Source organism: Entelurus aequoreus, linkage group LG18 (genome assembly GCF_033978785.1).
Source record: "Entelurus aequoreus isolate RoL-2023_Sb linkage group LG18, RoL_Eaeq_v1.1, whole genome shotgun sequence".
NCBI classification, from domain to species: Eukaryota; Metazoa; Chordata; class Actinopteri; order Syngnathiformes; family Syngnathidae; genus Entelurus; species Entelurus aequoreus.
In genome coordinates, this window is record NC_084748.1 from 13213823 (window position 1) to 13236872 (window position 23050).

General features: G+C 40.7%; 1 protein-coding gene across 1 annotated transcript in view; it reads right to left on the minus strand.

Moving 5' to 3' along the window:
- LOC133634279 (glutamate receptor ionotropic, NMDA 2A-like) overlaps positions 1-18187 on the minus strand; it is a 393451-nt gene extending 375264 nt beyond the window's left edge. The window contains exons 1-2 of the mRNA XM_062027406.1: positions 18109-18187; positions 17607-17798 (exon numbers count right to left, since the gene is read on the minus strand). Of these exons, the coding sequence (XP_061883390.1) occupies positions 17607-17798; positions 18109-18126 (210 nt within the window). The 5' untranslated portion in view covers positions 18127-18187. The remainder of the gene's footprint in view (positions 1-17606; positions 17799-18108) is intronic.
- Between the last annotated feature and the right edge of the window lie 4863 nt (positions 18188-23050).

Sequence of the window (23050 nt, forward strand, 5' to 3'; positions counted from 1 at the left end):
AAAAGTGCAGTTCCCCTTTAAGATATGCAATCCTCTGCGCACAAGTTTAGTAGATCACCTTTGGGTGCCCTACCAAGTTTGCGCGTGTTTTAGCACACGCAAACTTTTTGCAGATCAGACCCAAAGTGTGTGAAAGTCTTCCCCCTGTCTTTTAATGTTTCCATTTACAGAAAATAGTTTGAACACCCCTGATCTTGACTCTGATCTGTACCCTGGTGACACTTCATACCCAGGGTCGCAGTGCTAAGAGAAAACTAAAGATCCGTAGCTTGACACACTAACACCAGAGCGGCTTACTAACTGGTGAAAGGAGACATCCAGCTGTGTTTTGATGAAGTGGTTATACAGTAAGAGGCTTACGGCTTATTAACACGTGTCCAAGAAGGCCGGCGCCAACAACGCCGAGATCGCAGGGGGTCAAATGACTTGTTATTGTGGTGGTGTCTCTGAGTCCCTTTCCACTGGTAATTGTGAGGAGCGTGGAAAATTACACCTCATTTTCATCCTGTCACACCCCCTGTGTCAATCAGCTGTCCTGCGATTGGATGAACACTAAGCATCGGGGCAGCGCACACAAGCTGAACGATTAAATATGATCAATATAGTCTCAGGCTTATAAATGGAGGTTTGTTTGAGCGCCAGGTGCCAGGTCCACAGTAGGGCTGGGAGATAAAACAATATCAATATACATTGATGGATAGACGCAAAATCGATACCGATATATATATATATAGTCATGTTCGGAAGAAAGGGGAAGTTAGGAAGCAAGGTTGGTTGCGTGAACAAAGACACTCGCTATGTGGAAACCCAGCAACGCAGGAAGTGATCACTGATCAGTGGGAGTGACACACTCAGTGTTTCCCACACACGACCCGCCACGAAAGACTTACGTCCGCCACAAATTTAAAAAAAATAAAAAAATAAAAAAATTTAAATTAAAAAAATATATATATATTTTTATTTTTATTTTTTTTTGTCCTATCCAGCCTTTCAGGCAAATCATATAGTTGATGTAGATGCCCATATCGGCTGTTCAGATTTACTTCACAAAAGAGAAGTGTAGGATACTTCTCTTGTTGCCTTATTTGTATTTGACTTTATTAAATGTATTTATATTAGAAACACAACATGTGTATATAACAAAGGGTGCAAAGTCTGCATGCAGTAGGAAATACATGGTTAAGTGTAGGGAGTAAAACTGATGGCAGTCTAAAGTTCAAGATTTTTGGAGCTCTTTGTTCAGTGGATCAGATGTTTGATGAAGCTCTGTGTCTATCTACCACCACTACTGTTTTCTGTTTATTTGTTACTGACTGTGGCAGGACACCTCTGCCTCTGTTTCACTTTATGTTGCTGGTAAATAATATGGTTGTAGTAGTAGGCTAAAGTTAAATTATTTAGTATGCACTAATTAAAGGGGCAGAGCTTTATGAGACATTTTAACTTTTATATTTTATAAGATATATTTTTTGTAAGAACCAAAATTAATAAATATATTTTAGTAAATAACTTATTGTTCAAATCTGTATATAAATATGTACATAAAGTGTTGTAATTATATTGTAAAATGGATGGATAGATGGATGGATGTCCGTTTAAAACAAAACTGTTATTATTAATTAGTAAGTATACATTTTTTGAGCCTTTTTAGAGAAAATCATATCTTTGTAGTAAATTATGCAAATTACTCAATGATGTCATGGTGATCACGCCCATAGCCACGCCCCCACCGCCACAGGTACCTTGGCAGTTTATGGGAAACACTGACACTAACAGCCAATCAGGTAACAGTATAAACTATCAGGTGTGTTTGCGCCATCTTGCTGTCTGGCGAAAGAGAAAGTCAAAATGAAGAAATTGTGGATAAAAGAGGAAAAGTCACCTGGACAGTATGGCAGTTTTTTGGATTTTTGTAAAGGGACCGTCGTCAGACCAATGTGGTCTGTAAACCTCTGCCGTCCCCTCTCAAGATTCTCATTGTGCCCATTGGGTAGATTTGTTTTTCTGGGATCTGAGCTGAGGATGTGGTTGTGGCTTGTGCAGCCCTTTGAGACACTTGTGATTAAGGGCTATATCAATAAACATTGATTGATTGATTGATAAATGATGCAAGGCGCTCATCCCCACCAAGAGCGGTACTAACACACCACCTTTGCCGCGCTTACCCTTTAGAGCACACCTGTAACTTCCTGGCACTACACCTACAGAAAATAGTTCTTCTCAGGTTTCTCTATGTTTACATTTTCACACTTTGCACTATTTTCTTACGCTGTATTAAGCATTTCTTACATATTCCTTATTTTGGCAACTTCATTTTAAGAGCTTATTGTTAAATGTTCAATGTCATTTTACAACTTTGTTTATGTTGTTTGAGTGTTTTCCACGCTTGTGTTGACATTTCCTTTCTGCCTTGACAGCTGAGGGGATTATAATCAGAGGAAGGTTACATTTGAAATAAAAATGTTTACATTTAATATATATTTTCTCCTGCTCCCTATTTTCCGTAGGTCATAAAAATAATCAATGGATATAAAACACCAGTTTTCAGCCATATGCCCCAGCCCTACTCTACAGGAGGGGGTGCGCTCCAACAAGAATGATTTAGCTCTATTGCGGTGCTAAATGACAGTTGTTAAGATGCAAGGGCAAAAATACCCATCCTAGCACACCCTCTCTTGTAGAGGACGAATACTTTGGATTCAGCACCAAGCGCTCAGACGAGATCCGTCCCATCGAAGTCTGTGAGCACGAAGTGATAAAGGGTGAGAGGCGAAACGTCGTTCAGTTGTGATTGATTCAACGCCCTGAAAATATAACAACCTGGATGTATGGGAATATTCATAGGCATGATCAATATAGTTTTTTGCAGAGGTCCTTAGGAACACTGAAAGGTTCCTGTCGTATAAAGATGTTTGACTGGCAGTTTTGCAGTAGGTACTTAAACAGCGGAGCGTTCCTGCTATACAGAGAATCTCCGGCTTGTGTTTTTGAAGAATGTTCTTAGAAAAAGCTAAAAGTTTCTGTCATAAAGTACTCCTAAAAACAGCAGCGCGTGACAGTCATGTGGAGGATCTTATACTGGTATTTCTGCAATAAGTTCTCCAAACAAGTGTTCATGTCATGTAGAGGATCTTTGGCTGGTATTTTTGCAATACGTTCTCAAAACAAGTTAAAGTTAAAGTACCAATGATTGTCACACACACACTGGGTGTGGTGAAATGTGTCCTCTGCATTTGACCCATACCCTTGTTCCACCCCCTGGGAGGTGAGGGGAGCAGTGGGCAGCAGCAGTGGCCGCGCCCGGAAAGTGTTCATGTCATGTAGAGTAGTTTTTCAGTGTTCAGCAAATTGTTTTTTTATAGTAATTGATTATAGTTACTTGTTACTTTCCCCCCCCAAAAAGTACTTAAATTACTTAGGGAATGTAATCAATGCGTTATTTAAAGAACACAAAAAACTTTAAAATATCTGACATATGCCGTTGAGAGACGTTTTATGATATATATATATATATATATACACTACCGTTCAAAAGTTTGGGTTCACATTGAAATGTCCTTATTTTTGAAGGAAAAGCACTGTACTTTTCAATGAAGATAGTTATAAGTTAACTAGTCTTAACTTTAAAGAAATACACTCTATACATTGCTAATGTGGTAAATGACTATTCTAGCTGCAAATGTCTGGTTTTTGGTGCAATATCTACATAGGTGTATAGAGGCCCATTTCCAGCAACTATCACTCCAGTGTTCTAATGGTACAATGTGTTTGCTCATTGGCTCAGAAGGCTAATTGATGATTAGAAAACCCTTGTGCAATCATGTTCACACATCTGAAAACAGTTTAGCTCGTTACAGAAGCTACAAAACTGACCTTCCTTTGAGCAGATTGAGTTTCTGGAGCATCACATTTGTGGGGTCAATTAAACGCTCAAAATGGCCAGAAAAAGAGAACTTTCATCTGAAACTCGACAGTCTATTCTAGTTCTTACAAATGAAGGCTATTCCACAAAATTGTTTGGGTGACCCCAAACTTTTGAACGGTAGTATATATATATATATATATATATATATAGATATATATATATATATATATATATATATATATTCATATATATATATATATATATATATATATATATATATATATATATATATATATATATATATATATATATATATATATATATATATATATATGAATATATATATATATATATGAATATATATATATATATGAATATATATATATATATATGAATATATATATATATATATATATGAATATATATATATATATATATATATATATATATTCATATATATATATATTCATATATATATATATATATATATTCATATATATATATATGAATATATATATATATATATATATATATGAATATATATATATATATATATATATATATATATATATATATATATATATATATATATATATATATATATATATATATATATATATATATATATATATATATATATATATATATATATATATATATATCCCCACACACACATATGTGTGTGTGTGTGGGGGGGGGCACATATTATATTAGTATAATGGATACATAATTAATATAATTGGATATTAAGAGTATGTGAAAGTTTGACTCCTTCCTGAAGTTTTGTAATTGATCAAAAATATAAAGCAGCTGAAATGTGCCAAACAAGGGTAAGTGTAGAGAGTTTTACATTTTGCCCATCATGCACTCTAATGGATTTAAAAGGGTGTAATTTAGAAATAGTGTTTATGGTGTTTAGCCGTTTTTCATAATATCCACACAGTTCAGTGTGATCATGTGTGTTGACCTTTATCTTAGCAGCACTTCTTTTTTTTGCACCATGACTAGGGAATGTTGTTTGGATTGTGTCATATAAGCGAGTGCTGCGCTAAAATTTTAAGAACTTTCAAGGGTAATTTATCTAATTTATTCACATTGTCCACAAGATGGTTGCACATTTGAAGCATTCAGAGACCACATGGTATTTAAGATTATTTTGAAAGCACCGCAATGCATTTGTTGAACTCATGATGTCTTGCAGGCCAAATTGAAGAGTCAGGCGTAGTTTGGACACCCCTGATATAGAGGATCTTTGATTGGCATAAACGTTTGTTCTAATTTATGACTTTTACTGAACTTAATTTAAGTGATAAAGGTATGACTGAGTCTTTTACTGATATTGTACAAGAATTAAAATTGAAGGTGAACATACAATATTATAAATATGATAGGCTGGATCCTTGGAAGTTTGTAGCCCCTGATTCGTGACACAGCAAGTAGTGCATCTCCCCACCCGCTAGAGGCTAATAAAATGTCCGCATCTTCTCTCGAGATGGCATGACTGCGTGTGACATTGTGGTTTTTGCCCACGCGAGGCGATCTGAGAACCAGTCCGTAGCACAAGCAAGCGACTGAAGGTCAAATGTAACTAACTCGGGGCTGCAGATGTTCCCGGGACGAGATGATCTAACGCGGCGCTCTGCAGGCAGGTTTAATTGACTTTAAAGAAAGCACTCGCTTGGCAGCTGACTGCTAACGGCCACGCCAGAGGCTCGCTGGCTGCACACGCTCAAAGCAGCAGCACCCAGGAGAAAATAAATACTTGTATGTAAAAAGTGTCACCTTCAGTGGATAGCGAGCTTCGGAATAAGAGGATTATTGTCTTTGGCGGTCTACGGCGACATCCTTCAGGGCAGGAAGGCCGCCTCCCACCCACAGGTTCCTCCCCAGCTTTAAAACACCACCTTGTTTGTTTACTCCTGCCTGAAATCCTCTTTTTTTTAATGCTTCAACACAAAATACCATACAAAGCATCATCCTGCCGTTACAATGTGTGTCAGCATTCAGAATCAAACGAGCAGTGTTCATCTGACAGTCTGCTCTTTGAAGATCTGTCAGGGCAAAATAAGAAGCTCCTTGGTTTCGGATGGCCTCAGTAAAAATGCGTAAAAATGAAAAAAATGGTTGAGCTTTTGCAGCATAGCTCTCTGGGCATTTCCCCCTTGCAGCCATATGTAGATGCAGTGCTAATTTTGGGCTCAAGCTCTAAAAATGTCTTGAACAACCGAACAAAGGCGGGCACTGAAAAAGCAGGCTGCAACAGAGCAGGCTGACGACTCACAGCTGGAAGCCTTTTTTCAACCCTGCCTGTGGAATTATTAAATACAACAAGGTTTACCCTCACTATCTAATTAGAACCAACAGAGGAGCTGCATCACATCAGACGTTTGGCCTTTTAAAAAAGGTACATTGGTAGTGCTGCAATACGGAGTACATATCCAGTATTTCGGGTACTGAGAAGAATATCTGTTGATCACATGAATTTTCAACTCACTAATGGGCAGCTACCATCTAAAATAGTTTGCTGCCTAAACGGGCAGCGGTACAACTTGCAAAGTAAAAGGTAAAAGAAGCAGAAGTTATAGCGGCACATATTGAAATATTGTATATACTGTACAGCGGCTACACCACAGACGCTTGGTGAGGCTCCTTGAACTCAGGAAAGTTGTCGTGTTCCATTTTGGAAGTCGGAATTTCAACTGGAACGCCCCTCGAGTTCGGATTTCCTAATCGAGAAGTGGGAGCAATCTCAAAACCTGAGTTGGCTTTAAAGATGGCTGCTTTGAATGTAAACAAGAATTAATTAAAGTTAAGTTAAAGTACCACTGATAGTCCCACACACACACTAGGTGTGTTGAAATCACCCTCTGCATTTGACCCATCCCCTTGTTCCACCCCCTGGGAGGTGAGGGGAGCAGTGAGCAGCAGCGGTGGCCGGGCTCGGGATTTGATGATTCAACCCCCAATTCCAACCCTTGAGGGTGAGTGCCAAGCAGAGAGGTAATGGGTCCCATTTTTATAGACATTGGTATGACTCGGCCGGGGTTTGAACTCACGACCTACAAATGTCAGAGCGGACACTCTAACCACTAGGCCACTGAGCAGGCTAATTAGCATTTTAAATTAGTTTTTGTTGCACTGAATCAGCCATAGACGGTGTGTTTTTGGACGTTTATGTATGGTAACATTACTGTAGTATCAACTAGGGCTGCAACTAACGATTTTCTTCATAGTCAATTAGTCAACGACTATCTTAACGATTATTCGACTAATCGGATAATATCCATCCATCTATCTTCAACCGCTTATGCGGAATCGGGTCGCAGGGACAACAGCTCCAGCAGAGACCCCCAGACTTCCCTCTCCAGAGCAACATTAGCAACTTCCTCCTGGGGAATCCCGAAGCGTTCCCAGGCCAGAGAGGAGATGTAATCCCCCCATCTGGTCCTTGGCCTGCCGCGGGGTCTCCTCCCAGTGGGACGTGCAACGAGGACCTCCCTAGGGAGACGCTCGTGAGGCATCCGCACGAAATGCCCGAACCACCTAAGCTGGTTCCTTTCCAAGCGAAGGAGCAGCGGCTCTACTCCGACTCTCTCTCTCGGGTGACTGAACTTCTCACCCTATCACTAAGGGAGATGCCAGCCACCCTTCTGAGGAAACTCATGTCGGCCCCTTGTATCGCAAATCATATAGTTGATGTAGATGCCCATATAGGCTGTTCAGATTTACTTTACAAAAGAGAAGTGTAGGATACTTCTCTTGTTGCCTTATTTGTATTTGACCACTACTGTTTTCTGTTTATTTGTTACTGACTGTGGCAGGACGCCTCTGCCTCTGTTTCACTTTATGTTGCTGGTAAATAATATGGTTGTAGTAGTAGGCTAAAGTTAAATTATTTAGTATGCACTAATTAAAGGGGCAGAGCTTTAAGAGACATTTTACCTTTTATATTTTATAAGATATATTTTTTGTAAGAACCACAATTAATAAATATATTTCAGTGAATAACTTGTTGTTCAAATCTGTATATAAATATGTACATAAAGTGTTGTAATGATATTGTAAAATGGATGGATGGATGGATGGATGGACGTTTAAAACAAAACTGTTATTATTAATTAGTAAGTATACATTTTTTTAGCCTTTTTAGAGAAAATCATATCATTGTAGTAAATTATGCAAATTACTCGATGTCATGGTGACCACGCCCATAGCCACGCCCCCACCGCCACAGGTATCTTGGCAGTTTATGGGAAACACTGTGTACCCATATCCGCAGCAGGTCTCCAAGGTGAACAGCCTCTGGCATGTTAATCAGATAATAAAGCGTACACATATTTAAAGGCTCTAATTTTTCCAACGACTTCTAAATGCAGCTCAAGTTATTGTAGGCATGTGCTCATGAACAACAAAGATGAGCAGTAATTCATTCGTAAATATCAATGTGTACTGTAATTGTGCTGGTCATTCAGCTGTTACAAAAAATATATTGACTATCAAAATGTCAATTTAAAAAAAAAAAATAAAAAAAAAAATGTCAATTTTAAAGAAAGGAAAGGCAAAGTGCTAAAAAAAAACAATTAACCTTGTTTATGTATATTTGTTTGACTGTTTGTGAGAGTTTTGAAAAATGAATTACTGACACCCTCTGAGGCACATTGATTTCATTTGTTAGTTTTGACTTTGGGACATCCACTAATCTGGTGTCTGGAGTCTCGCTGGTTGTTAGTCGCTATGAGCTAAGAGCGACTGCGAGCTCCTGACCAGTCATTCACTCATTTCTGGTGTGTCCGGCAACACGGTGAATGGGAGTCGTCTTCACATTTGTAACAGTCAGAATTGGCTCAAGACCTAAATTTACAATACCGAAATGTACTACCCGGACGCTTCCTTGTAGAGGTGTTTAGGGCACGTCCGACCGGTAAGAGGCCACGGGGAAGACGCAGGACACGTTGGGAAGACTATCTCTCCCGGCTGGCCTCGGAACGCCTCGGGATCCCCTGGGAAGAGCTGGACGAAGTGGCTGGGGAGAGGGAAGTCTGGGCTTCTTTGCTTAGGCTGCTGCCCCCACAAACCGAACTTAGCTTTGAGCTTCTGCAGCTGGTGAGTTACCATTAATCTGAAAAGGTCTTGTCTTATTTTGGATATTATAAGCTTGGAAACGAGAATTACCCAAAACTAATGCACTTCAATGGAACAAATTGCTGATTAATGTTGACCTTCACACCACCTGATTCGAACCTGGATTAGTCACTACGCCTTCCTCTCTAACGCCATCTTCAATACTTTTATCACGTTTTGCCTGCGTTGAATGTGTGTTGTGCAGTAATTAGCTTCCTGTGCAGAAGTAGTAGAATTAGTAGTAGTAGCAATGGCAACTGAAGCGACATTCAGATCGTTGTTAGAGCTGGAGTTACTCAATGCCAGACGTCGGTCACTTTTTTGTACATTTTACTCTGAAACCGGAGAAGAAGGCATTCCTAATTAAACAAGCCGAAAAACAGAAAAAAAGACTACTAACTGAAATTATTTAATACTGAAAGTAGACCAATCACAGCTCTGCGGTCCGCTTTGCTTTTACCACGAGGTTCGGATATTTTTCAGGCGCAAGTCAAGCTTCGCCAGAGTACTTGGAGGTGCAGCGTCACCTCTTGTCGGGGCATTCTCGTTGGTTTGTTGTTACTGTCCGAAATCTACCGGGATCAAGTAGAACACAGGGACGTAACGTTAAACAATAACAATGATAACCGCGGTAAAACTTAGTTAGTATGACCCTTCTAAATTCAAAAGATGGAAAAACCGAGATCGGTAACCGCACTTTGATAAATTCATGGGCTGACTGGCGCCACCTCGCTAGCTTACATGCTACACTATATTGCCAAAAGTATTTGGCCACCTGCCTTTACTCACATATGAACTTGAAGTGCCATCCTATAGAATTGTCCAAAATGTTTTGGTATCCTGGAGCATTCAAAGTTCCTTTCACTGGAACTAAGGGGCCAAGCCCAACTCCTGAAAAACAACCCCACACCATAATTCCTCCTCCACCAAATTTCACACTCGGCACAATGCATTCCGAAATGTAGCGTTCTCCTGGCAACCTCCAAACCCAGACTGGTCCATCCGTTTGCCAGATGGAAAAGCGTGATTCATCACTACAGAGAAGGCGTCTCCACTGCTCTAGAGTCCAGTGGCGACGTGCTTTACACCACTGCATCCCACGCTTTGCATTGGACTTGGTGATGTATGGCTTAGATGCAGCTGCTCGGTCATAGAAACCCATTCCATGAAGCTCTCTGCGTACTGTACGTGGGCTAATTGGAAGGTCACATGAAGTTTGGAGCTCTGTAGCAACTGACTGTGCAGAAAGTCTTTGCACTATGCGTTTCAGCATCCGCTGACCCCTCTCTGTCAGTTACCACTTGGTGGCTGAGTTGCTGTTGTTCCCAAACTCTTCACTTTTCTTATAATAAAGTTGACTTTAGAAGATTTAGGATCGAGGAAATTTCACGACTGGATTTGTTGCACAGGGGGCATCTTCTGACAGTTCCACGCTGGAAATCACCCATTCTTTCACAAATGTTTGTAGAAACAGTCTCCTTGCCTAAGTGCTTGATTGTATACACCTGTGGCCGGGCCTAGTGATTAAGACACCTGATTCTGATCATTTGGATGGGTAGCCAAATACTTTTGGCAATATAGTGTATCATGAAAACAGAGACATTGACGTCTTCCCCCGTTAAACGAAACTTGTATAAAAACATTAACAGTCTGAGTACCTAAGACAGGGGTCGGCAACCTTTACCACTCAAAGAGCCATTTTGGCAAGTTTCACAAATTAAAGAAAGTAATGGGAGCCACAAAAAAATTTTTTAAATGAAAAACACCGCATAAAAAGCTTAAATGCTTTGTGCTATGTTAACCAGGGGTCTCCGACACACGCACCGGCACGCACTTTAATGTGGAAATTTGATGTTAGTGCAGCCCGCGAGTTTTGAATGAATGGCGCTTGATAGCGTCATACTTGCCAACCCTCTCATTTTTCCCGGGAGACTCCCGAATATCAGAGCGTGATGACACTGCATTTGGCGCCCTCTACAGTCTGCCCTAAAAGTGTACCTGCTCGACCACATGTAGAATGAAGTTTCAGCTTGCTCACGTAAGTGACAGCAAGGCGTACTAGCTCAGCAGCCACACATCTTACACTGACGGTACCAATACCCAGAATCCCATGCAGCCCTAACTCTTCCGCTCAACCAACGCACGGAGAGGGGGGGGGAGTTGATGTGTGGGGGGATTTGGTGGTAGCGGGGGTGTATAATGTAGACCGGAAGAGTTAGGGCTGCATGGGATTCTGGGTAATGGTTGTGTTGTGTTTATGTTGTGTTACGGTGGGATGTTCTCCAGAAATGTGTTTTTCATTCTTTTTTGGTGTGGGTTCACAGTGTGGCGCATATTTGTAACGTAACAATGTTAAAGTTGTTTGATACGGCTACCGTCAGTGTAAGCTGTGTGGCTGATGAGTAAGTATGCTTTGCTGTCTCCTGTGTGTGCAAGTAATAACAACATGCAACATGTGGCTGGACTGGCACATAGAGGACAATTACTGCAGTGCAATTAGGGCACGCCCTTTATTTAGTAATTACAGTGTAAATAGGATTATTTTTTCCCTGGGAGTTATCTAGGAGAGACACTGAGATCCATAAACCTCCTGGGAAAATCGGGGGGGTCGGCATGTAAGTAGCTGAGCCGCATCAGAGTGGTCAAGGAGCCGCATGCGGCTCCGGAGCCGCGGGTTGCCGACCCCTGACCTAAGATGTTCAATTGTGCAGATTGAACCTACAAGCTGCGCTCTCTCGGAACAGAGTGATCGCTCCATACTCAAGAGGAACACCAGACACGTGTTTTACGGCGCGTTCAAGGACCGCTGAACACAGTAGGACGCCACAATGCCCATCAGAAGAAAAAAAAATATATATAATTGATTTTATTTGCAATGCACTTTTCATTGGAATACATCTTAAAGTACTTCAGTAATTATGAACATTTTAAACAATAAATGCTTAGTCATTAAAACAGATACAATAAAAAGACTAAAACCCTACCAGTGACGCATAAGTGTCTATTTATTTTAGTCCTTTTTAAAAAGATAACAACTTGGTCATGAGATTTCAGTGTGTAAGTGCCTTTTCAACAATGATAATGATAAACGTGATATGAAATTTTCCCTGAGTGGAAAAGCACCGACTGGAAAGTTCAAGTTGCTTGCCGTCAGAACATTTAATGTTAGCTTTGGCTTTACTTGTTCATTAAGTTGTAATTTAACAATAAGAGTTCTAAAATCACAAAGCCGAGATCCAGCTTGATTATTTCCTACATAATTGTTGAAATAGCGATATCCCTCTGCAACAATCTTTGATACAGCGCTTGAGCAGCCGCGTATAACGTAGTGACAAAGCGCTCGCGTGTGTGTGTGTGTGTGTACCGTAGGTTAGGTTGCATTTTTGCCTCATCCCTGTGAGAATCCTGCGTGTGACTGAAGCATTAAGGACTGGGACTATCCAGGACTAGCTGCAATTAGCTCAAACAAAACAACCAGGTAGCATTTGTGAGCAGATAATACCGTATCATCTCTCTTTCCAACTTATCCGGTCAATAGTGCATATTTAAGTGAAGGGTGAGGCAAAACTACTACCTTACCTTCTGTGTACACCGTGTATACGTGACTAGGGTTTTAGGAGGGAAAACCGCTGGTTCCAACTCGGGAAAAAAATCCCAATTGGGTCATCTTTTTATAACCAAGCACAATAGTAGCGGGAGAACATTAAACGTAGTGGATTACGTGGGTAAACTGGAGAAAGAAGGCGCTCTCATTTCAGACGACACCACACCAACGCGCTGCCTGGAGACAAGGAGCCGCTACATCACTACTGTACCTGCTTCGCCCGCTACGGCGACGGTTCAGTGAGCAAGCTCAGCCAGATGCGGCGCGACACCTCAAACTCCGTGTCGTGCCTCCGCCGAAAATGGGACTCGGAATATGGCTTTTTGGGTTTGTTTGTTCTTTTGCCCCATTTGGCCGCTTGTCAGATGTTACTTGATGGTAAATTAGCAGCGTAGTTTGTGAGGGGGCTGGTGACACTCTAGGTTTTCTACAGTGCCATGATGTCACACACACACACACACACACACACACACACACACACACATTCTTGTATTGTTACCTTCTTGAGACCTCCGAAAATGCCTACCTCTTTAGGGCCACCCTTTCTAGATATATAAAGATTTGTCTTTACAACATTAATATATACATACTATGCAAATATAAAAAAGCTTGTTGTGAAAAATGAGTTGGAATTTCACAGGAAAAAAGTCACAATTTCACAAGAAAAACTTTTGAGAAAAATAAATGTTGGCAGTATTATAACAAAAGTCGTAATTTTACTCAACGCAAGTCAAACTTTTATAAGAAAAACTGAACATTTATGCAATATTATGATCAAAGTTGGAATTTTACTCAATAACAGTCACAATTTTACAAGAAAAGCTTAACATTTTGACAGTTTTATGAAAAGAGTCGTAATTTTACTATACAAAAGTCACAATTTTATAAGAAACCTTTAAAGTTTTTGCAATTTTATAATAAGAATTGGAATTGTACTTAGCAAAATTATGACAAAAATCATAATTTTACTCAAAAAATGTCATTATTTTAAAAGAACAACAACAAAATTGGCAATAATGTGGTAAAAGTCAGAATTTTATATGACACATGTCACCAATTTGTATTAAAAAGTAATACTTTTACATAAACAAGTAATAATTGTATGAGAAAATAATGCAATATTACAGAAACAGAAAGAATATGAGAAATTGTTCCCAATTTTATACGAAGAAAGTCGACACATTGTGAGTAAAAGACTGCTTTTAGTTAATTGTATTTATTTTTTGAATTTTTTGTTTGTAATTGTTTTTTAATCTTCATTATTTACTTCAAGTTATTACAGTTTACAGTTTTTTTTTAAATTAATTTTGGCCAAAGGGGGCGCATTTCAATTTCTTACTCACACTTGTTATTACCTATGTTGGCCAGAGGGGGAGCACTTCAAATTTTTACACACACTTGTAATTTTATATGTTGACCAGAGGGGCAGCACTTTTAAAACCGACACACAGTCAATTTGAAAAATCCCTCCTTTTTGGGACCACCAAAAATGAGATAAATAGATAGATAGATAGATAGATAGATAGATAGATAGATAGATAGATAGATAGATAGATATCAATCAATCTTTATTTATATAGCCCTAAATCACAAGTGTCTCAAAGGGCTGCACAAGCCACAACGACATCCGCGGTACAGAGCCCACATACGTAAGGGCAAGTAAAAACTCACAACCCCAGTGGGACGTCGATGTGAATGACTATGAGAAACCTTGGAGAGGGCCGCATATGTGGGTAACCCCCCCCCCCCCCCCCCCCCCCCCCTCTAGGGGAGACTGGATGCAATGGACGTCGAGTAGGTCTGACATAATATTGTGAAAGTCCAGTCCGTAGTGGATCTAACATAATAGTGAGAGTCCAGTCCATAGTGGATCTAACATAATAGTGAGAGTCCAGTCCATAGTGGGGCCAGCAGGAGACCATCTCGAGCGGAGACGGGTCAGCAGGGCAGAGATGTCCCCAACCGATGCACAGGCGAGCGGTCCACCCCGGGTCTCGATAGATAGATAGATTTCACCACCAGGGGTACAAATGAGATCTCTATTTTTTTGTTTTTTGTAATATGCTTAAGGCCGATGACAAAGGAGTCACGGACCACAGATGGCCCCTGTGCCGCACTTTGGGCAACACAGCTGTAGAAGCTAACTGTTAATGGCCACTATAGTCTTAGTACCGTAGTGTATTTGTTCATCCTATGGTCACATATGGGACGCGGGTTGTCTTACGTCAGCACCGGAAGTGGTATAATCAGCTTGTTCACCTGGCGGGTTTTTTCGGGTATGAATAGGGAAGTCCTTCTTTAGCTGCCGTCTTGTTTGATCATATATTGCTGCCTTTGCACCTGTCAATGTTTACTTTTGTATGCACATTAAATCAACGAAATCCTGACTTTGGAGCAATGTTCATGGACTGTAGTATTTGGCTCTGTATTAGATGCAATTAGAGATGTCCGATAATATCGGACTGCCGATATTATCGGCCGATAAATGCTTTAAAATGTAATATCGGAAATTATGGGTATCGGTTTCAAAATTATCGGTATCGGTTTCAACAAGTAAAATGTATGACTTTTCAAAACGCCGCTGTGTACACGGACGTAGGGAGAAGTACAGAGCGCCAATAAACCTTAAAGGCACTGCCTTTGCGTGCCGGCCCAGTCACACAATATCTACGGCTTTTCACACACACAAGTGAATGCAAGGCATATTTGGTCAACAGCCATACAGGTCACACTGAGGGTGTCCGTATAAACAACTTTAACACTGTTACAAATATGCGCCACACTGTGAACCCACACCCAACCAGAATGACAAACACATTTCGGGAGAACATCCGCACCATAACACAACATAAACACAACAGAACAAACACCCAGAACCCCTTGCAACACTAACTCTTCCGGGACGCTACAATATACACCCCCCCCCCCCCCCCCACCCAACCATGCCCACCTCAACCAGGGAGAGCATGTCCCAAATTCCAAGCTGCTGTTATGAGGCATGTTAAAAAAAATAATGCACTTTGTGACTTCAATAATAAATATGGCAGTGCCATGTTGGCATTTTTTTCTATAACTCGAGTTAATTTATTTTGGAAAACCTTGTTACATTGTTTAATGCAGGGGTCACCAACGCGGTGCCCGCGGGCACCAAGTAGACCTTAAGGACTAGATGAGTAGCCCGCCGGCCTGTTCTAAAAATAGCTCAAATAGCAGCACTTACCAGTGAGCTGCCTCTATTTTTTAAATTGTATTTATTTACTAGCAATCTGGTCTCGCTTTGCCCGACATTTTTAATTCTAAGAGAGACAAAACTCAAATAGAATTTGAAAATCCAAGAAAATATTTTAAAGACTTGGTCTTCACTTGTTTGAATAAATTTTTTTTTTTTTTTTTACTTTGCTTCTTATAACTTTCAGAAAGACAATTTTAGAGAAAAAATACAACCTTAAAAATGATTTTAGGATTTTTAAACACATATACCTTTTTACCTTTTAAATTCCTTCCTCTTCTTTCCTGACAATTTAAATCAATGTTCAAGTAAATTTATTTTTTTTATTGTAAAGAATAATAAATACATTTTAATTTAATTCTTCATTTTAGCTTCTATTTTTTCGACGAAGAATATTTGTGAAATATTTCTTCAAACTTATTATGATTAAAATAAAATAAAAATATTCTGGCAAATCTAGAAAATCTGTACAATCAAATTTAAATCTTATTTCAAAGTCTTTTGAATTTATTTTAAAATATTTGTTCTGGAAAATCTAGAAGAAATAATGATCTGTCTTTGTTAGAAATATAGCTTGGTCCAATTTGTTATATACTCTAACAAAGTGTAGATTGGATTTTAACCTATTTAAAACATGTCATCAAAATTCTAAAATTAATCTTAATCAGGAAAAATTACTAATGATGTTCCATAAATTATTTTTTTAAGTTTTTCTCTTCTTTTTTTCGGTTGAATTTTGAATTTTAAAGAGTCGAAATTGAAGATAAACTATGTTTCAAAATGTAATTGTCATTTTTTTCGTGTTATCTCCTCTTTTAAACCATTAAATTAAGTGTAAATATCATTAATTATTAATAATAACATAGAGTTAAAGGTAAATTGAGCAAATTGGCTATTTCTGGCAATTTATTTAAGTGTGTATCAAACTGGTAGCCCTTCGCATTAATCAGTACCCAAGAAGTAGCCCTTGGTTTCAAAAAGGTTGGTGACCCCTGGTTTAATGCATCCAGCGGGGCGTCACAACAAAATGAGGCGTAATAATGTGTTCATTCCCCGACTGTATATATCGGTATCGGTTGATATCGGAATCGGTAATTAAGAGTTGGACAATATCGGAATATCGGCAGAAAAGCCATTATCGGACATCTCTAGATGCAATGGTTTTCCGTATTGGGACCATGATTTGGGTCCGAACTTGTTCACCCGTCCTCATATGGAAGGTACTTTTCCTTGGTGGTGTCTCAAGAAGGATAGAAATACAAGAACACACACACACACACACACACACACACACACACACACACACACACACACACACACACACACACACACAGCACATTGACTGCATCTCTGCACAGGATATTTATATTAATGAAGATAGCGAGTGCTCTCCACTCCATCGCATTCGTGCCCCGCAGAGGCCGGAGATGCCCTCCTTTTTGTGTGATCCGGCTATTCAAGAAACGCAGGCTTTTTAGAGTTTGACACACACGCACGCTCACTTTTCTGTGCAGCATTTTGCATAAAAAAAAGGCGCACCAATTATAAAAGCCTGACAGACTTTTGTGCAAGATGTGTGAGTGGGGGAGGAGGAGGACGGATGACGAAACGACTCCCGTTCGAAGCCTGAAAGTGTCATTTTGAGATGTGAATTCGTTTGCATGGCCAGCGTCATCCGGGTACGTGGCGATGCAACAGCGCCGCCTGGCGCCAACGCCGCGCGCTTTTCACACAAAAAAAAAAGCTCCAGCTGCCGCGCGGCGCGCTCCTCCATTGCGTCTTATTACCTTGGCTGTCACAAGGCGCGTCTGCGGCAGATTTGCTGCGGCGGCCGTGGTTTGGCGCCTTCCTCCTGCGGGCCCTCTGTGCGCGGCGCGGAGGCCCGCGGCGGCGACGCGCGGCGGCAACCGTCGCCGTCGCTCCCGGCCGCCATCCTTCGTCCCGGTCGTCGTGCGGTGCCAAAAGTGTTTCAACTTGATCTGCGGGGAGAGGACACGCACATTGTTGGGTTTTACTGTGGACCTGTTGAGTCCTGGTGCGCTTGCGCGCTCGACTCATTTGCATATGTTGGAGGAGTTGAACGCAAAAAGTGCGCGTAAGGAGGTGCGCATGAGGGAGGTGTTGTTGGGGGACAGCCTGTAGCTCCTCGGTGTGGCTGCTCCAGTGTGCAGCAGCAGGTAGGATGAGGATGACGATGATTGACACTTTTCTTAAGCGCAATATGCAACTTGTGAAGCAAATTTTAAAAATAAAAAAAAAATAAAAAAATTTAGAAAGCGCGTCACTCACCCCATTCCCGTCACACATCTCTCCAGGCGGCCAGGTGGAGATGACATTGCAGCCTGTTACTCCATTCGGGTGCCCGCCAAAAAGGGGTGAGTCTCCCCCCCCACCCACCCCGTCAAATTAATCCATCAATTGCAAATCCATCCAAAAAAAAAAAAAAAAGAAGGAAAAAAAAAATCAGATTAATCCACCTGTCGTGTCCGTGAAGACCTCCAGCGTCACGGCCACCTTCTCCCCCCCTTTCCTGGAGCTGCAGGTGCTATTCCTCCTGACGCTAGGATTCAAATGTGCCACTTCCACGACGCGCGGCCACGCGTGGGGTGGTGGTGGTGGTGGAGATAAATGGGAGATGGTGGCTTCAAAAAGATCCCAGAATGTGATCTCCACAGGCAGCTTGGCGCGTTCCGCAGTGAGAGCCTGCATGTGGACAGCTCCGCGCGCCTCCGCCTCCTCTGCGTGGTTGTGGAGGTGTGTGTGTGCGCGCGCGCGTGCGTGCGTGCGTGCGTGGACGCGTGTGTGGAGGGGAGATTCCGTCACATACGCAACATAGACACGCACGTATCATTCACACGCACGCGCACAATGGAGAGAAGGGAAGAAGAAGAAAAAAAAGAGCTCAAAATCGGAACAAGTTTGTAGTTGTTACCGGGCGACAATCGACCGCAGTTGAAGCGAGCCGAGATCAACGTGGGAGTGTTCCCCGGTTACCGTCTTCGTTCGCCAGCCTGGGTTGGGGGATGACCGCACCTTCTATTTATAAAGCATACAGCATGAGGGAGAACAAGGACATTGCAACTATTTACAAAAGGGAGAGTTCTACTTTTGCGCGTGTAAGTGCGCGCGCAAGACCCATCCATCCATCCATCTTCTTACGCTTATCCGAGGTCGGGTCGCGGGGGCAGCAGCCTAAGCAGGGAAGCCCACACTTCCCTCTCCCCAGCCACTTCTTCCAGCTCTTATCGGGGGATCTGGAGGCGTTCCCATGCAGGCCAGCTGGGAGACATAGTCTTCCCAACGTGTCCTGGGTCTTCCCCGTGGCCTCCTACCGGTCGGACGTGCCCTAAACACCTCCCTAGGGAGGCGTTCGGGTGGCATCCTGACCAGATGCCCGAACCACCTGATCTGGCTCCTCTCCATGTGGAGGAGCAGCGGCTTTACTTTGAGTTCCTCCCGGATTACAGAGCTTCTCACCCTATCTCTAAGGGAGAGACCCGCCACTCGGCGGAGGAAACTCATTTCGGCCGCTTGTACCCGTGATCTTGTCCTTTCGGTCATAACCCAAAGCTCATGACCATAGGTGAGGATGGGAATGTAGATCGACCGGTAAATCGAGAGCTTTGCCTTCCGGCTCAGCTCCTTCTTCACCACAACGGATCGATACAGCGTCCGCATTACTGAGGACGCCGCACCGATCCGCCTGTCAATCTCACAATCCACTCTTCCCTCACTCGTGAACAAGACTCCCAGGTACTTGAACTCCTCCACTTGGGACAGGGTCTCCTCCCCAACTTGGAGATGGCACTCCACCCTTTTCCGGGCGAGAACCATGGACTCGGACTTGGAGGTGCTGATTCTCATCCCAGTCGCTTCACACTCGGCTGCGAACCGATCCAGTGAGAGCTGAAGATCCTGGCCACATGAAGCCATCAGGACCACATCATCTGCAAAGAGCAGAGACCTAATCCTGCAGCCACCAAACCGGATCCCCTCAACGCCTTGACTTGCGTCTAGAAATTCTGTCCATAAAAGCGCAAGACCGAGTTAACGAAATAAATTTCAGAAGCTTTTCTAAATCAGGGAAAAATGGTGAAATACAATAAAGCAAATCTAAGTATAATTATTTACTATAAATTAGGGCTGGGCGATATGGCCTTTTATTAATATCTCGATAATTTTAGGCCATGTCCTGATACACGATATATATCTTGATATTTTTGCCTTAGCCTTGAATGAACACTTGATGCATATACACTACCGTTCAAAAGTTTGGGGTCACCCAAACAATTTTGTGGAATAGCCTTCATTTCTAAGAACAAGAATAGACTGTCGAATTTCAGATGAAAGTTCTCTTTTTCTGGCCATTTTGAGCGTTTAATTGACCCCACAAATGTGATGCTCCAGAAACTCAATCTGCTCAAAGGAAGGTCAGTTTTGTAGCTTCTGTAACGAGCTATACTGTTTTCAGATGTGTGAACATGATTGCACAAGGGTTTTCTAATCCTCAATTAGCCTTCTGAGCCAATGAGCAAACACATTGTACCATTAGAACACTGGAGTGATAGTTGCTGGAAATGGGCCTCTATACACCTATGTAGATATTGCACCAAAAACCAGACATTTGCAGCTAGAATAGTCATTTACCACATTAGCAATGTATAGAGTGTATTTCTTTAAAGTTAAGACTAGTTTAAAGTTATCTTCATTGAAAAGTACAGTGCTTTTCCTTCAAAAATAAGGACATTTCAATGTGACCCCAAACTTTTGAACGGTAGTGTAATCACAGCAGTATGATGATTCTATGTGTCTACATTAAAACATTCTTGTTCCCACTTCATTAATATATGCTCATTTTAAACTTTCATGCAGAGAGGGAAATCACAACTATGTCAATTTAGCAAAAGTGTACTTATTAAACAATTAAGCAGTGGCACAAACATTCATGTCCTTTCCAAAACAGAAAGTGCAAGATTGTCAGAGACATTTTAAAACAAGTTATTAGTGCACTTTTGTGCATGGAGTCACTAAGATGACATATGAAAACAACACAAAATTAAAGTGTACTTTTTGTACAGAACACCACTATAATAGTTAAAAACAAATAAAGTGCACTTTTGTGCATGATGTCACACAAGGTATTTCAATAAGTGTCACATAAAAATGAGCTGGTTGCTTCGGCATTTTGTTGGTGTGACACCGAACAGAGATGTTGACATGCGGAGTTTGAAGCACTCTTCATTCTCTAGCGCAGGGGTCACCAACGCGGTGCCCGCGGGCACCAGGTAGCCCGTAAGGACCAGATGAGTAGCCCGCCGGCCTGTTCTAAAAATAGCTCAAATAGCAGCACTTACCAGTGAGCTGCCTCTATTTTTTAAATTGTATTTATTTACTAGCAAGCTGGTCTCGCTTTGCCCAACATTTTTAATTCTAAGAGAGACAAAACTCAAATAGAATTTGAAAATCCAAGAAAATATTTTAAAGACTTGGTCTTCACTTGTTTAAATAAATTAATTTTTTTTTTAAACTTTGCTTCTTATAACTTTCAGAAAGACAATTTTAGAGAAAAAATACAACCTTAAAAATTATTTTAGGATTTTTAAACACATATACCTTTTTACCTTTTAAATTCCTTCCTCTTCTTTCCTGACAATTTAAATCAATGTTCAAGTAAATTTATTTTTTTTATTGTAAAGAATAATAAATACATTTTAATTTAATTCTTTATTTTAGCTTCTGTTTTTTCGACGAAGAATATTTGTGAAATATTTCTTATTATGATTCAAATTCAAAAAAATTATTTTGGCAAATCTAGAAAATCTGTAGAATCAAATTTAAATCTTATTTCAAGGTCTTTTGAATTTCTTTTAAAATTTTTGTTCTGGAAAATCTAGAAGAAATAATGATTTGTCTTTGTTAGAAATATAGCTTGGTCCAATTTGTTATATATTCTAACAAAGTGTAGATTGGATTTTAACCTATTTAAAACATGTCATCAAAATTCTAAAATTATTGTTAATCAGGAAAAATTACTAATGATGTTCCATAAATTCTTTTTTTAAGTTTTTCTCTTCTTTTTTTCGGTTGAATTTTGAATTTTAAAGAGTCGAAATTGAAGATAAACTATGTTTCAAAATTTAATTGTCATTTTTTTCGTGTTTTCTTCTCTTTTTAACCGTTCAATTAAGTGTAAATATCATTAATTATTAATAATAACATAGAGTTAAAGGTAAATTGAGCAAATTGTCTATTTCTGGCAATTTATTTAAGTGTGTATCAAATTGGTAGCCCTTCGCATTAATCAGTACCCAAGAAGTAGCTCTTGCTTTCAAAAAGGTTGGTGACCCCTGCTCTAGCGGGTGACTTTTCAAATGATGCTACAAATTAGCAACGCTGCTACTTTTAGTAGCAACGCTTTTGCCGCATAATTGTTCGACATATTCCCGCTTGAAGCCAAACCACCGCCAGACGACGGACCCCATGCTGTTTTTCTTAGGAATTAATTCTTCCTCCATTTGTTACCAGATTCGCACCTTCTCTCTCTCGTATTACCACCCGCACCGCACCGTTGGCATCACAGCTAACGTTACCATGTCGCTACCTGTCTGCTCCGCGGGAGCGTGTGACGTTGCACACTTGACTTATGTAAGAAGGTGCGCTTGTTTTATGTCTCTGTGAGAAGGAGAGACAAGATAGAGGGAGAAACACATGCAGTTTAATGCCCGCAGCTAAAAGCAACTGCGTGAGAACGTATACTCGAATATCACGATATAGTCATTTTCTATATCGCACAGAGACAAACCCGCGATATATCGAGTATATCAATATATCGCCCAGCCCTACTATAAATAATGCCGCAAGTTCGGTCTTTCGAGTGCTTACTGATCACACTGAGAGGTACAGTGCATCCGGAAAGTATGAAAACAATAGTTACTTTTTTCTACATTTTGTTATGTTACAGCCTTATTCCAAAATGGAATACATTCATTTTTGTACTCAAAATTCTACACACAATACCCCATAATGACAGTGTAAAAAAAAATTTTTTGAAAAAGAGAGGAGAACCTTCCAGAAGGACAACCATCTCTGCAGCATTCCACCAATCGGGCCAGTATGGTAGAGTGGCCAGACGGAGGCCATTTCTTGGTAAAAAAAAAAAAAAAAAAAAAATTCCAAAATGCACCTGAAAGACTCTCAGACCATGAGAAACAAAATACTCTGGTCTGACGAG